Here is a 17542-nt window from a genome sequence, read left to right on the forward strand (position 1 = left end):
TAGGCATATCACAGGCACTTACTTATGAAGCGTTCATACATATTTGTTTACATTACAATTGTAAGGGGATGGTGATAACTTCGTTCGCCAACTTAAATCTAAAGCTACGAGGGTTCCAAACACGCCCTGGTCTAAGAAGAGCCCACAACAAACTTAGCCGGGTAAACTTTTTTTTGTTATCACCATCTTCCAGTAAATTTATATTAAGCTAAGAAGCTAGAGCATTTCACACCCAAGCTTTTTTATCGTTTAAGTAATCCTTAATATTAAAATAGGATTTTTCTGTAAGCTTACGTTTTATATAAACTTTGAACTTATTGAGAGACATTGAAAGGCTGTTGTATGACATTCAATATGATGTTAAACGACCGACACACATATTATTCAACAGATCGCAAATTTTTCGCTTTTATTTGCATTTTATGCGAGGTCGTTGCTGAATGCGAGATTTTATGGAAATTCCTGAATAGCAAACTCTCACATCCTTTGAGTCTGAGGCTTTGTAAAAATTTTTGTCCGGGTAAAATTAAACAGCAAAGTATCCTTGAAATTTAAACGTTTAATTTTATTCGTCCATGGTTAATAAGGTAATAAGTCTCAATAAAATGTTATATAGTGAATGCGATTTGAATTCATTCGTACGAATTTGCGCTTAGGCGAAATGCGGTGAATATCAGTCAAAGGATGAAAAATATTTTTTATATGAAGTTTTCAACTAAAATAAACTAAATGCCGGAATCGTTTGTGCAAATGCAATTGCCTGCTTTCGGGAATAAATTTTAAAATGGGACCAAAAACTCGTTACGTCCTGGTAAAACCTAATCTATTTATTTTGCCACAAATAAATACGTTGCGCTAGCAGACCAAAACCAAATAGTAAGTACTTTTAAAAAAAAATACTGTCTGACTTATTATTTAACAAATCGCTGAAACTTTCATAGGTAAAGCAAAGATAGAAAGACACTTGTGATCTGGGTAAGTACCTAAATAAAAATGTGCATGTGCAACAAAGCAGCTTGTTGAATATAATTGCACTCTAAGCCGACGCATATAAAAAGAAAAAACGTCTTAACACAGGATTTGCAACGTATCGTGTCGCCACGCAATAATTGAACTAACCAGACAGTGGTCCATCAATGTTCCTTTTTAAAAAAGGAAAAAGGTTTTTTCAATATTTTTTAATCACATAATAAAAGTACTCGGAGCTGTGTCTCCTAATGAACTGAGCGCCACATTGAAACGCACAAATATGACATAAGCGATAGTGAAATTAATTTTCACAGAAATAAGCATGGTGGTAGTAGGTACTTCCCTGGACGCGTTCTGTCACACAAAGCTCTACCACTACTTTTTTTTTTATGCGATGCGTTCCAGCCTAATGCGCGCAAGGTTTTAAGAAAATACCGATTACCTCAGAACTATTTCACTCAGGTAGGAATGGACCTTTGCAAGAAATGCTCTAATTTCACACCACGAGAACCGGGACAGCAGAAATTCCGCGCGGACAAAATCGTTGTTAACAGTTATTTAGAAATTTAATATAATACCTATCTAACTACATATCTAACATTTCTAGTGCAACGTAGGTATAGTATTTCAAAAACTGTAAACATAAAACTATCTTGTTTCTTGGTCATTCGATACAAACTTAGTAAACTCGAGACAGAAATATAAAACTACAAGCACTAGTATTTCAATCTTGGGATAAATCTGGCCCTGCAGGTAGGTACATTTCATTTCCCCGTTGACTTTAGGATTTTCGTCCTTCGGCTCTTTTAGGCTTTGGCCGAGGCTAGTTATCACCTTACAAACAAAGACGTGCCGCTTAGCGATTTAGCGTTCCGGAACGATGTCGCGTAGAAACCGATTAGGGGTATAGGTTTAATATAACTTCTATAGCCCTAACAGCTTAGCCCGTTACCATCTAAGATTGCAGTCAAGGGCTAAGTTACGTTACTTAATGGAATAAAAAAAATGGCCTTTGCTCAATATTTGGACATGAATACATGATGATGATATAAACGAGCGCTAAAAGTGTAGGTAATTTATAACAATTTAAGGTATAAACCTTGCACTTAATGATTATAAAAGCAATAAATAAAAAGAAAATGTAAACATTCTGACTAAATAATCCTTGGCCCAAAAATGTTTTTCATACTATCATGTTTGAATTCTGCTGTGGTCTTTTTATTCCACGATAATACTTCCGTTTCTTAACTCAAATTTCTACAGAACCTAATTATCCTACTACCTATTACTGCTCATTTTTCTCTAGACTTGTATAAAATAGAATTAGTAACCATTGTAACCGCCTTGTTGGTCTAGTGACTCATGTTTGGCTGTGGATCGCGAGGTCGCTGACGATTTTTATGTGTTTGGTTATTTTCTTAAGATATCCTACATTTACCTAATCTTTGCTACCAACCAACCCAACACAAGTTAAAAAATGTACATCGTTCATCTCCGTACCTTCGATAACACAACAAGAGCATGTTAAGCAGTTGGCGTTAGTACCTGTTACTATCTCTACATGTGGTAAAAATCGTTAATAAAGCCCGCCAACCTGAATTTAAGTAGTATGATGGGTCTTAGCTATTAAACCATCGCTCCTTCAATAAGCAGCTAGCATATACGAAACATAAATGAGCTGAGGATAAAAAATAAATCATTAAAATCTTTTGGTTCACATTATTTTGTCAAATCAAAAATCTGTTGACAAAAGTAACCAATAATAAAAATTATTATTATTTGACGGCGAATTGGCGCAGTGGGCAGACACTCTGCGTTCTGAGTTCACGGCTGCGGGTTCGATTCCCATAACTGGAGAACGTTTGGATGATGAACATGAATGTTTTTTAATATCTGGTTGTTTATCGTTATATTAAAAGTATTTATGAATATTTATAAAAAAATCTACCGTCATCTTAGTACCCATAACACGAGCTACGCTTAATTTGGGGCTAGATGCCGATGTGTGTATTGCCGTAGTATATTTATTTATTTATTGTTTACTATCATTGCAAAAAAAATGTTTTATATGAATGATGTAAAATATGAATAATTAAAGACGGAAGGAATATACCTTCCGTCTTTAATTATTCACCTGATGCCTATTCACGAAGGTAGCATTATCGCGATGTAAGCTGTTGAAAATGATATGCGGTCAACGCCTTCTCAATGGTTTTTCCTGAAGGCAGATGCAGTGAAGTTTAGATTGCCGGTAGATTCAAGCTATAAGAAACCAGTTTGTTTCTCAGTAAAGGCTTCGGGTTATGAAAACTCGCTTATTTTATGCAATAGCAGTAGTTTTTATTAGTCACAGTAATTATTCTTAGTAATATTATAAAGTTTCCGTGTATTAGTAGGTATCAAGAATGTTAAAATTTCCGCACTGAAAAAATGCTTAATAATTTTTACCCGACTGCGGACAGGAAGTGTTTTCAACAGTTTATGTAGTTATATACCTACAGATACCTCATTTTTTTATTCAAGACTTGTATTTCATATAAGTTTATCTTTTCAATATAGAAAAATAGAACACATTAAAGAAATACGCTCAATGATTTCTATAACGAGCTTGCTTGTGTTATATTTGAACCTTCTACGGAGCTTAGAACGATTAAAGTTAAAATTTAGATTGTCTGTAAAAAAATTTATGCGTAAAAATCCAAGAGATATTTCTAAGTACGGGCTCCAATTGACTTTTTTAGTCAAAACATCGAGTCCCTTAGCTTTGCAGCACAACATTTTGTACAATATAAAGTAATTTATATATTACGAGATAAAACTCAATTTCGACTTATGACTCTACCGCAGTTTGCGGTTTTAATATTCGGTTTAAATTTCCCTTACTTACAACACGTTTTCGTATGTGAAATTGTTTTTATGTTACTATTAAATGTCTGCCTCTTTAATTTTTTGTAATTTTGAATTTGAATTGCACTCAATCGCTTGAAGGTTAACTACGTTTTGTATGGAATCCCAAAGCGTCATCTAGTTGCAACTACTAAAACTATTATAGCATAAGTAGCGAACGAAAAAATATTTCGCAAACGCTAACCAAAATTTGATTATATTGTACCTATATTAAAATCTAGCAAAAATTTTATATTTTATATAAATATATATCTAAAATGCTTCAAAAACCTTAAAATTTCAAGCATTTAAATGCTAATCGCTGGTGTTTCATTAAATATTTGCAAACATTTAACGTTTCTAAAATGGCCGTAAACGACTACGAAATATAAAACGTTATTCAACACGCAAACAACATTCGTTCGCAAATTATAAACACTAAAGTATCCGACGAGCTGTAATATTCGTGTAAAGCTTTACGTTTGCGAAATGCAAATCCGAATATAAAATCATTCCCTTGAACACGCAACCCGCCTGATGGATCGTCCAGGCCGTACCGTATTTAGTTTTATCCTGATGAAGCAAGTTTATGTTAACCTCTCATTCATTTTAGTTAGGTTTCATTCCTAGTTTGAGAGCGCTTGTGCTCTGCCGCCATTTTGATTTCCATAAAATCCAGACTAAATAAGGACTTAATGATAAGACCAAACGTATAAAGCTGATATTTGTTCATGCTCGAAAAGAGACTATAACTTAATATTTAGTTAGTTCAGATTCATTCAACGGGCGATGGAGAAAGCTTTGTGCGGAGTATCAAAGTGGTATACTGAGAAATGAGAACATCTGCAGATAAATAGTGCTTCCGATATACTTGTATTGAACTACGAAGCAAAACGGCATTGCCCGCGGGGCATGTAGTATAGAGGTTGCAGTGAGTCGCTGGATACGTAAGACCCGTGGTAGTTTACGATTATTAAAAAAGACTAGCATGGATGTCGACCGCTACTATCTCACCGTATAGAGTCTACGTTCTTAGTCTCGGTCTCGTAATAAAGAGGAAGCCTACACGCAGCAATGTAGCATTAATTGGCTGAGGATGATCATGATGCTTATGGTTTTGCTGGTTTTTAAGTAAAACATAACTAACATAGTAATGGTATTCCTATGTTATCATAACCCTTTGAACTTTCAAATGTAGTAGTAATTTTTAACGATTTATAAACTAAATACAATGCAAAAATAAATGCAAATAATACTTATAGGTACTCCGTACTTTCGGGTTCAGAATACGACAGTAAAAACCGTTTCGGTAAGTATTTTCTCTGATTCTGAACGTCTGCAGTGCACAAGCGCTCTTAAACGGCCTTAAAGCTAGTTTTCGTGGGAGTTTCGTTACACAACACTGGCAGATATCTAGACATATAACATAGTCAACCTTAAATAAATATATATTGAATTTGAATTTATACCTAGCGTTAAAATAGATTATTACTTGGTCTGTCTTAATACTGTCGTTAATGCTTGATTAACTTCAGGATTTATATATCCTTTCCTTTACTGGGCCAACCCGGGAATCTAGCCCAGGATCTTGTAATCTACTGTCAAACATGATAAGTACTAGAGCAACGAGGCTCCTGCTTTATACATACCGAAAGAATGTAGAAATGTAAAAATAAGAAAATACCTACTTGCAAAACAAGTTTTAACTCAGTGGAAACGCAATGTCAAAGAATGCTGCCGTTTCGAAATAAGGCCAGCAAAGGACATTAAACGAAATTTATTTTTTATTAAGCTTCAGTGTAAAGAAATTTCTTTGTTTATCATCATCGCAACCGATGATACCGCTAGATGTGGGTCTTAAGGGTTGTAAAAAGTGACGTGTCGTAAACAGACAAAGATTAGCAAAAAACCCGTAAAAGAAAGACTGTTAACACAAAACTTAACTTTTTGAGAACCCAACGCGAAAGACGCAAAGAGTTAAAGGCGAGACCACAAGCGGCCTTCAGGTGTAATTGTAACAACGGAGGGTAGCTGACATGTAATGAATAAGGCCGCACATTCACTAACAAGATTGGCTAGATAGCCACTGGAGAGGCCATAAACGAAAGTCTCAACTAGAATTAATCAAACAGACGCTGTTGCCGAATTTGGTCGTGATGATGATGAAATGGTTTTCATATCCAACTGTCTCGCACCGCCTGTATCCACGTCTCCCTGATATTCGTCTGATGTTATCAGTCCCCTTTTTTATTTGCAATGTCCAAACTGAAGACTGTCTCAACGAGGTAACGATCTACCAACCCAGCGCTTTACGATGCTTTGTCACTCCAGCACCTAAAAACACGAACGACTTCTTTTTTCTAAATTATATTAATAACTTAGATCCTATATTTTTAAAGCTAACATTAAAAGCAAAGATCACTTTTTAATTATGAGTAAAACCTTCATGGTTATAAATAGGATAATAGGCTAATTAAAAAATAACTTGATTCGTTCCCTAAACAGCCGAAAAATTGCCTTCGAAATTTCACTGATTACTAATTAATGAACTGTGAACTTCACAGAAAATTTGCACCGTTTTGACTTATTCAGTTTTGACTGTCCGCTGACTGGCGCAGTGTGCAGCGACTCTTCTGAGTCTAAGGCCGTAGTTCGATTCCCACAGCTGGAAAACGTTTGTGTGATTAGTATGTTTATCTTTATATTATAAGTATTTATGTATAATGTCCATTAAGTTATATAGAGATTAGATACATAGATTAATACACTTATATATAAATACATTACATAAATACATATTTGTACATATTTATTATTATTATTCTCAGAAATGAAGACACCTACAAAATAACTAAAAAGCAAAACCTGCCGAAGCGTGAAGGGTCTAATCACTCAGTCTTTCTGCCCTATAAGAGCATGAAGTCTGAGCCCTGCAATGGGACATTTAAAGGCTTATGCTACAATACGTGTTTTTCGAATTATGATGGCAATGACTACAACTGTACACTGCCATGTCCGTATGATGAAATTTTTCTTAAACTGCATTTGAGACTTGGAGCTCCTTTTGCAGAAATATAATAAGCCTGAATCTCAAGTGCAGAACAATTAACACTTCAATTTTAAATTATAAACGATCCAAAAAACCGAAACGTCCGATAATCTTTTTTGAAAGTCCTACTACTACTTTAAAAAAAATATTGCATAAGTAATATCACATATTACACTTAAGGTTATACCGCTATAAAAAATTTAATATATTTTTTAAATGATGTTACGAACGATAAAAAAATATTCAAAACCTTGCAATAATTATGTTAAAGGTCAATTAAAAATAGTTGTTCTTGTGTTCATACAGTCAAACCATCTCTAATTTTCTCGTCTATAATTTACCAAATAACGCTGAGATACATACAGACGCATACACTGAGGAATATCATTGGGAGGTGCTTTAGGTATAATCCACATTAGAAGCATTTTGATGGAATAGATTTTTTTCATTACTTTGTTGGACTTCGTATATTAAAATTTATATGTTTTTTAAGCAACGACGATTATTTGCAATACCCACACTTATAGGTCATATATTTTTAAAAGCTTTTTACTAATTACAATTCATCACAGATATATTCTGTGATGAATTGTAATCGATACTTTTGATCAGTGCGATTAAACGTTTCATTTGAATAGAAGCGCGAATGGAAAGCGGATATCAAATGAAATTTACGTCGTATCTGTGGTACGGCTGACCTCAATCCCATGCCGAACTGTGACATCGCGTAAATGGCTAAGGTCTCACTGGGATTCTCTTAATGCACGGCATAGTTTAAACGTTGAAGCAGCCATAAAATTAACAATTATACATTTATCATCAAAGTCCGAAATACAAGTGTTGTAATTTATGGAAAAACGCTTGTAGGTTGGGGACTGTAACCTTTAAAGCCCAAATATGATACCCGAGATCTTCAATCATTTACAATACCCCGTGTGCTCTAATAAGAACCTATTCCAGAGGAAATTCTAGTTTCTTATTGTAAATAATTCACTGTGATTTTGTTTCTCATTTCTATCCCAAACATGCCCATAAATACTTCTTTAAGCGCGATCTCATGTAACACATCGTAAAATTGGCTGACTTATAGACTTTCAGTGAAAGTAGGTTATGTATCTCCCACTGTATATTTTCCTATAGCAATTTTATACTCAATACAAATGAGAGGTTGTCATTGAGCGAACAGCTTATTAATATGCCTCCGTTATTACCCGTTCTTGTAAGATTTTACTGTCTAGAAAGTTAAACGTTATTCTAAAAGTAGTAGACCGTTCCGCCAGATTGTACGAGTACATGCATACCTATCTCCTACCTGAAGGATGTCTTGAAACAACACTTCAAATATATATACATACTCGTATTTCCATAGTAACTGTGATGTTTTACTGTACACTATGCAGCCTCCTGGTAGAGGCTGTTAGAGACTTTAGAGGCTCTACAACATGGGTATAGAATAATTAATTTAAAAAAAAGATTGCGAAGAATTGAGAATATCCTCCGTTTTCAAAGTCGGTAAAAGAATAAATAGACACCTATCGTGCCAATTTATTTAGTATATCTGCAATATTTATTACGTGAGAACGTAATAAATATTCCAAAAAAACATGATCCGTTTGAAAACATGATCTCATCACATCCATAAGAAAATTATTAGAACTATCACAATCATGACCTAAAATTAAGTAACAGGACTATGGAAATCGAAACATTCCTATCACTCACTTATGAATAACTGTCTTGTAATACGTTACAAGTAACGTGCTAGTAATATAACGATAATGTCTACAAAAACGGAACACATATCATCACGAAGCGCACCATAAAGTCACGCCTCGGATCCGAACCACGACTTGGGTTCAACGGACATAAATATGAGAACCGAATGTCATAACAATAACCTAAGAGCAAATGGCCGGAGATAGTGATCCCATAATAACATTTATTTGAATTATTACCTAATCGTGTGAACTCTTATGACCAATTCGATGTAATAACTAGCTATCGGTCATAAGTAGACCGTGACATTATATCCGTTATCAAAAAAGAGGTTCTATGATTCTTATTAATATATGTGTTATCTAATGTCTTCTTATTCATAACCATATGCTTACTCTCTTCATTACTTCGAGGAGGTTATATGTATCGCCGTCGATATGTTGGTCTAGAGTTTAGACGGCCGATTGGAGCAGTAGGCAGTAGTAGTAGTAGTAGGCGCAACACTGCTTTCTGAGTCTTAGGTTTGGTTCGATTTCCACAACTGCAAAATGTTTGTGATGATAATATTCATCAGCTATCTTAGTACCAATAACTCAAGCCACGCTTATTTGGGGCTAGATGGCGATGTGTGTATTGTCGTAGTATATTTATTATTTTATTATTATAGTTTTGCATCTCGAACTCCAGATTGAAACAACTACAACTATTATATAACTAACTATAATTCACGAATACGACTGCTTACATAATGTAAGCGTCATTTGCTAATAAAACATAATTAAAGAAATCATCAAGTACGTACCATAATAAACTGTAAATATTGTAGTGCTGATATTAACAATAATAACGACAACGCCCTAGTCGTATCTCCCACGCCCATTATGACCATAAACTCGCATAAATTAGCACACAATACACAAACACCACCGGCAGATGATACAAAACGGTTACTTCCCATACGTTGCCACTTCTGTGATTTGATACATATTCATACTGTTACATAATAATGTACATCTCATGTTACATTTGTGTAATAAAATAAAGTTATAATAAAAATATTACAGCATTGGATATTTAAATTACACGTGGGAGTGCTTATGAAGAAAAGTAATGCATTTAAAGTACTTATTAATTTTGTATAACTACTTAAAAACCCATATTGCCTGCATTACGGGTAAAGCGTATTGTAATGTGTCTTACATAAACTTTTGATTTATTTTTTATAATAACATTATTTTCGATAGGAAATCAAGTCTTTAAGTTTTTTGAGTGGAGTCCTTACCTAAATACATTTGACACATGTCTAACTACTATGATATATTACGGGAGTGTTAGCATGCAATATTTAGGTAAGCTACAAAACATTTTTCAAAAAAAAAAACACCAATAAAGTTCTATATAAAATTCACAAAACGCGTGTATCTATTAAATACATTATCTATTGTTTCGTTACTAGACGTTTTTAAGGGTCTATACAAAACGATTGTACCTACTTGCAGTTTGGATACTGTTGACATAACGGCATCGAAACTGCTGACCAACTAATTTTGCAGTCCGTTCCCAATTGACGGCTTGCAGTTCTAGTATTGTGTCTACGTAAATTTAAGGCTTCGATGATCAAATTGACATCATATGGATTAAGCTGTCGTCCGTTGTCAAAAGTCAACTGCAAGAAAAGAGCATATCTGCATTGCAGTTTTTGCAGTTTGCACTTGCAAATTTTTGTTATTATGCATTTCGATATGACACCTTCCTATCATAAATCATAATATCACGTGATAAGAATACTACTGGAATGCTAAAGCGATTCCTCGCGATGATTTCCCCTTTACCATTGAAGTGAGTTATATTTTACTTGAAACGCACATAACTCCGTAAACTAAGAGGTGCGTGACGGTGATCGAACTCAGTACCCCCGAGAGGGAAGCCGAAGTCCACTGGACTATCACCGCTCACACACAGTTTAGATTATACCAATGATATTACTTACAACATCATTGCATGAGCCTGCGGATAGCGTAATCGCAGCTTTGCAGTAAACCTTATAACCGTGACCGTCTGTTACGCTATGTCAATTATCTAGAAGAAAGAACAGGCCCCCAACGCATCTCGCCGCGGCACGTGTAACAAATTACTAACGCAATACTTAGCTCACTGTAAAGCCTACTATCCACTCTGGCGTATCTTCATGAGCGTCCTCATAAATAATTTACGCTTGCGGTACGCTCAAAGATATCGCATACGCATTAAATTTAATGTAATGGCTGTATGTATATTACGGGGAATAAACACGCCATAGATTTCCCTTAGCATACCTTGCACCTTATAATGTAATAGTAGGATCACTTTACAAGTCGCATACAATGTATGAGGGTATTTTATAATAGTAATTATACTTTATATTAGCAATAGTAACGGATAAAAAATAGAACCTGTGTCTTTTTTAATTCAATATGTATAATCTCTATTACACAAATTATTTTGTCATATTTAAGTTAGCTTACAATTAATTTAGCTTATAAGTTGCGTATTCATGTAGGTCTATTATAAGTACTTTTGAAACTATATGTCTGTCTGTTTGTAGTTACTCTATCCCAGTGATCAGCTATAGTAGGTACTTTTATCAATTCAACTCGCATCGAGGCTCGATGCCAGATGTTAGCGGAAAATGAAATGGAATCTGTTAGCGTCTGTATGCTCTCGTATCGACCTCATTTGAATGCATTCACTGGATATTTTAGGAACTTTATTAAGCACTTGACCTTTTATCACTGAGTTTTAAACATGCTAGATAGAAGACGTTACATTGCAATTGCTAAATTTCTTGGCATTCATTACACTTTTTTTTTAAAGTTTTAAACTAGTTTTTTACTTCCGCACACACACATAGACACTTCAAACTTATATCATCGCGCCGTCGCGACGTCTTAGCGTCGGGGGTTAAAAAATGTCTTTATTTATTATACAAAACACCACCCACCGGATACCGGAGTGCCTACGTACCTTTCTATTAGCACATCACTCAATTGCAAAATTATATATATTTAAATATTTTAATCTTTAGTGCCATAATCAAGAGCCTATAACAGTCTACTGCTGGACTAAAGGCCTCTCACTATTGACTATCTGAGGGTTTGCCCATAAACACCAAGCTTGGCAGACGGATTGGTAATCGCAGTAGATGCACAGAGGACGCTGCTGACGATTTTCTTTTCTATTCCCATAGTTGCCTCGAACGACATCCACGGGAAGAGGAGGCGTGGTGACAACTGTATTCTGAATACATTAATAAAATAATGCCATAAATAAAACTTACCCTAATTTTCATTAAGATCTAATAACACAGGTTTAAGTAAAACATTTATATTCATATAGCTTACTCCTACGGTTCGTTTCCGTTATTACATAATAGTTTTCTTAAGTATAAAATATGGCGTGTATTAAAGCAATCTCACGAGTTAGAACATTATCTCAGGCTCATCCAACGATTTCTTTACATTTCTCACCGTCCACGACATGACACAGCACGAGTTTGTAACTACGTTTACATCATTTAGCGATATAATCACCTATTTACTGAACAGAAATCACATCTTTTAGTTTAGCATTTTCACTCTGCTAGTGTTTGTCTACCTAATAAGCTTTCGTTTCTACAAAACCATGTTCTTATTTTCGCACTACAATACCACGGACATATTAACATGCATGTAATATTACAGTCTGCTGTAATATTGTCATAAATATTTTCGCATGTTTATAATCTTCGCTGTCTCTTTACATAAAATGAATAAGACTAAATATGTGTATAGAGTATTGAGTAATCTATCTCGTTTTCTTCAATTATTATTGGCTTGAGAGCCCTTATGATGTTAATAAGACAGATCAAAGAGCATGCGGGCTCTCAATTATAAAATACTGCACATAATTCAATAAATTCTTCTGAATTGAAAGCCTCCCGAATATAAGCTCTATTCAAGGCATAATTACTGAAGATATAACCGTCTTCGTCCATAAATGTTTTGAGTGCGACTACTTAATTGGCCCTCTTTTAAGGTTTAACTCTCAGTGCTTCAGAGCCTTTGATATTATACGTATTACGTATATTAAATGCGAAGACACTTAAGTAAGAAAGCTGAAAATGAAAACGTAGGATGATTAAAAACAAAAAAAAATTCTCATATTAATAATATACCTATTACTAAGTATTTAAAAGTGCCGACAAATGTTCTATACATATTCTTTAATAATCACTAAGTTTTCTACTCTCCATGTTGTGTACACATACTTTGGGTTGTAGCTTAGAACAAAACTTGTTATTACTTATATTTAGATCTACTTTTAGTTATTACCTGTTTTTTGTACCTAATAACAATAAACAATAATGTGGGTATAAACTAATGAGTATTGGATTAAAAATCACAAGTCAAGAAATGAACAGGGAACGTGGAAATCCGCATCTTCATTGTGCTCGAGAAAACGGATGTAAACATCCGCTAAGCTACGTTCAATATTTACATGAATTCCTACGTACAGTACACGCGATCTAAGTTAGCAAGACTAAAGTAAATAACAAATGCTGACATTATAGTAGTAGTAGAGCTCTTTTTTGTGACAGAGCTCGGCCGGGGAAGTAACTTCTACCACCTTGCTTATTTCTACAGCTAAGCAGCATTGTTGCAATGCTGTTTTCCGGTCTCAAGGGTGTGGTTGCCAGTGTCAAAAGTCAAAAGTCAAAAGTCAAAAATATCTTTATTCAAGTAGGCCCACAGGTGGCACTTTTGATGCGTACATAAGAATTACACGGTAGTGAGATGATGGCGATAACCACATTCGTAAACTTAAAACTAAAGCTACGAGGCTTCCAAACGCGTCCCGGTCTAAGAAGAAGCCCACAACAAACTTAGCCGGGTGTTTTTTTTTTTTTTTTTGTTATCGCCATCTCACAATGTCATTTAAAAGTGTTCCTACAGGCTCATCAGGCGTCCTACGCCTCAGTTTAATGGAAACATGGCGGCACATTGCAGGACGTGTTAGTTGCATGCCCTGCGAATTGTTGCTCTGTTTATAGACGATGGTTTCCCATTATAAAGTGGGACATTTGCTTGATGCATCTATTATTACTTAAATGTTAAATAAATTGGAACATAAGCAAACATTGTGTTTAGCCAACTTTAAGACGTAACGCCTGAAGTTAATATTAGAATTCCATGCAAAATCATCATCATCAATGGCTGTTTGAATGTAGTATTGCTGCCTTTATCTACAAGGAAGAGTAGAAAAATAAAAAAAAACCTTAAGGTCGTGCGATTTGAGGCGAATTTGCTTTGCATATTTGTCCCGTCTTTATTACGACATTGATTGGGAAGAAATCGCTCTGTAGTGAAAAGGCCGCCAAATTCTATGCCGTTTATTGTGTTTGTTTTTCTGTTACCTTGCCCTATTGTATAGTTTACAATCAAAGTATTCTATTAATATTTGCGTTCCGCACACGAAAATATGTATCCATACATTCATATTTGCACGCTGCTCATTATGAATCACAATACTTGTCCGTTTGAGCAAGTCTTGTAATTTTTCGTGTGGAGTTCGAAAAACGACCTGTCGTCGGTGAAGAGGCCTTGTTGTGCGAAGCGAAACGCTACTAAGCCAGTTTCGGTCATCGGTGCCATGACTGCCCATTTGGCATTATTGACTGGCGAAAGTGGTTTAAACAACTTAAAGTTAAACTAATATACTGTAAAATATAAAAAACTGTTAAGACATAAGTAGGAGATGTACATAAAGAGGGATCGAACTAATGTTGAGGGATTTAAAGGGATTTCTCTTTTTCTTTTTTTTTTTATGACATTACAAGTTAGCAATTGACTGCAATCTCACCTGGTAGTGAGTGATGATGCAGTCTAAGATGGTAGCGGGCTAACATTTTGGGATGGCAGTTATATTTAACCCCTAATCGGTTTCCACGCGGCATCGTACCGGAACTCTAAATCGCTTAGCGGCACTTATATTGTCGGTAGGGTGGTGAATAGCCACGGCCGAAGCCTTCCACCAGACCAGACCATAGAAAATTCGGAAATAATAATTCCCAAATTGCTCCTCGGAATCCGGGACCTCCAACTTAAAATCAAAACGCTCACCACTGCGCCAGAGGTGTCGTCATATAACACCGGCTACGTTTCATTGTACTCTTCTTCTTAGACCAGGGCGCGTTTGGAACCCTCGTAGCTTTAGTTTGTAGTTATGGCCATTACTTCCATGTACACGTCTATTTATGTCACGTACGCATCAAAATTGCAATCCATCGGCCTATTTGAATAAAGAATTATTTGACTTTGACTTTGGGACATAGTTGCTCATACAAGAACTTGCTGATGTGATGTGATGATGTGTTGATGGAAACTGTTCGTTGCCATGAACTTAAACGTATTCTTTATCCTTTATATATTTCGTTAAGTGGTAAGCCCTGCTAGTGACACTTATTTGCCAAGCAATCCATATGCCAATTTTTGGCATGATTAGTTGAACCGTGTAACAAAAGACACTTTAGAAGACCGCATTTATTATTGATTTTTAAGTTAAACTTCTTTTGACGCGTTAGGGACAAATGATGAGAGTATTTTTTTACGATGCGCGCGCACACCGTCACAAAAACACGACACCCTGAAGTTAGCTATAGTTAACATTTTAGTTTTTCAAAAAAGTTACCAACAAAGTAAAAGTAAGGATCAAGGATCTACGTACGTGTGCGTGAGAACTGACAACTGTATTAACGATATATATTTATTTGTGACATTTAAATTAACTTTATTAACAAGATAAAGCGTTATAATAAAACTTTCAATGCATTGAATACCTTTTTTCTATTGTTAGTGTCGTTTTTTCTGCGAACGTAGAATAAGGCGAAAGATAAAATTTTTGAAAACATTTTTATCTTGTAACGCCAAAGAATTATAACTTCTAATTCGTGTAAATAAGTGCACACACGTTTTAATATTTTTTTTTTATTTATTAATTGTTTACAATTCCCTATTCAAGGAGAATGTCCGGACGTTATGTGCAATTTTTGATTATACAGATAGTGGATTTTATTCTGCAACTGAACTCATCGAATTTTCAGTGACCTATTTCTGTTGAACCGCATGACAAATAGAAAACCGCGTCCAACCCACGTGAAAATATCACGTAATGAATTGATTGCGTTCACTCTATCTCACTCTATCTCACTATATCTCTATATCCCTGCACTAAAAGTACTCAAAATAGATAATCATCTGCAGCCTATTAACGTCCCACTACTGGGCAATGGTTTATCTCATAAACGTGACGGTTGTAGATCATAGACCCACCACGCTGCTCCAATACTTGGTGGGCTTAAATAGATAAAATAAATATAGAACGTAAAATAAAGTCGTAATTGGATGTATCTATCAGAATTATATCATTAAAAATTAGAAAAAAAAATGAAATTTTTAATCACCAGACATACTGTTCCAATCACCAATACCAATGACAATCTAGCATTGTAATAATATATTTGCATACCATAATCACACAAAAGTGTATCTACCAAATAAGTTTAAAAAATATGTTACACTATATACATTCTATTTGAAATTCATTAATATCACTTCCACATTTGTTATATAAATATAACCTAAAATAAACTATGTAAAACTAAATATTAAAATCCTAAACGTCTTCGAAAACACCGCAGCGAGGCACAGTTCCTAAAATGCTGGCCGCATTGCCCCTTTGGATGGCAAAACTAGCCGAGGCAACTGCCCGCTCTAGGATCACCGGTAGACTCGATAACCTTTAAGAAAGGACCATAATACCAACCAGGGATTTCTTACCATAATATATTAACTTGACGATAGAGTAACGTGATTTGCACTAATTTTCTACTTATAAGCCATCCCACAGCAGTGTGAAGGATATTTTTTGGAGCCTGCTTCCAAGCAGCCTTGTCGTTAAGAAATTAATCAATCGTAAAGTAAGCACGATTTACGACCAGACCTAACTATAATAAGATCCCTCCCACCTATGAGAGAACATGCCGGCGGAAGATAATTCATATTGACTTTGACTTTATGGTTCTAAATTATCTGACGTCCCACACTAAAAAATTCAGTAATCAAACTTTATCACTTTGAAGAAGTCATATAGTACATTGAACATAAGCTTAATTTGCTAGAAATCATTGAAATAAAAAGTTGACTTTACAGCACGAAATTGCAAAGTCATCCTTTTTTTAAGTGAGCTTACAAATACCTTACAAATTAGTAACTAAATAAAAGCTCTAATCCGTCCGGACGGAATAAATGAAATTTCACCCTAATTAAATTTAAAACCTCGCTTAGGTCAACAAGTCTTTGAACACTGTGTGTTACAAGAGATCACATATTGTGGTTTAATAACTTAACAAAAGTTTTCTTATATAAAAGAAAATCGGTTATTGCACAGTCAACATCCCCTGCGGTATGGGAGCGAAACGTGCGTAGCGAGCTAATTTCGAAGTAAGCGTGTAATGTTGTGAATAAAAAAAACATGTATGAGATACCTGATACAGTGTAAAATTTAGTCTTGAAGTGGCGGATTATATAGAAATAATATATAAACTATATGAAAATGAAGACACCATTATTATTTTAAAGCTTGCATTTTTTAAAGATCAGCGACAACAGAACTTTTGACTTTATAATGCTTCAGTACTAAATTACCTACAATTACCTTCGACAGAATAATCATATCTATACCGTAATTGTCCCCTATGCTATACGTACTCGTACATTATATAAATTACTTTTCTTTTTTTTTTCAGATACAACACGTAGCCGGGTCTGGAGAAACGGACGTATATTCAGAAATTCTGTTTTCTTTAAAAACGTAAGTATTACTTTACTAAACCGAATTTATCTTGGA

The 17542-nt window shown here is 34.9% G+C and overlaps 1 protein-coding gene across 2 annotated transcripts in view; it reads left to right on the forward strand.

Moving 5' to 3' along the window:
- LOC120630237 (ADP-ribosylation factor-like protein 4C) overlaps positions 1-17542 on the forward strand; it is a 92849-nt gene that overhangs the window by 63897 nt on the left and 11410 nt on the right. For both annotated transcript variants that reach the window (XM_039899387.1, XM_039899388.1), the window contains one exon: positions 17442-17506. In XM_039899387.1, the coding sequence (XP_039755321.1) occupies positions 17442-17506 (65 nt within the window). The remainder of the gene's footprint in view (positions 1-17441; positions 17507-17542) is intronic.

The sequence above is a fragment of the Pararge aegeria genome, chromosome 16, assembly GCF_905163445.1.
Source record: "Pararge aegeria chromosome 16, ilParAegt1.1, whole genome shotgun sequence".
NCBI classification, from domain to species: Eukaryota; Metazoa; Arthropoda; class Insecta; order Lepidoptera; family Nymphalidae; genus Pararge; species Pararge aegeria.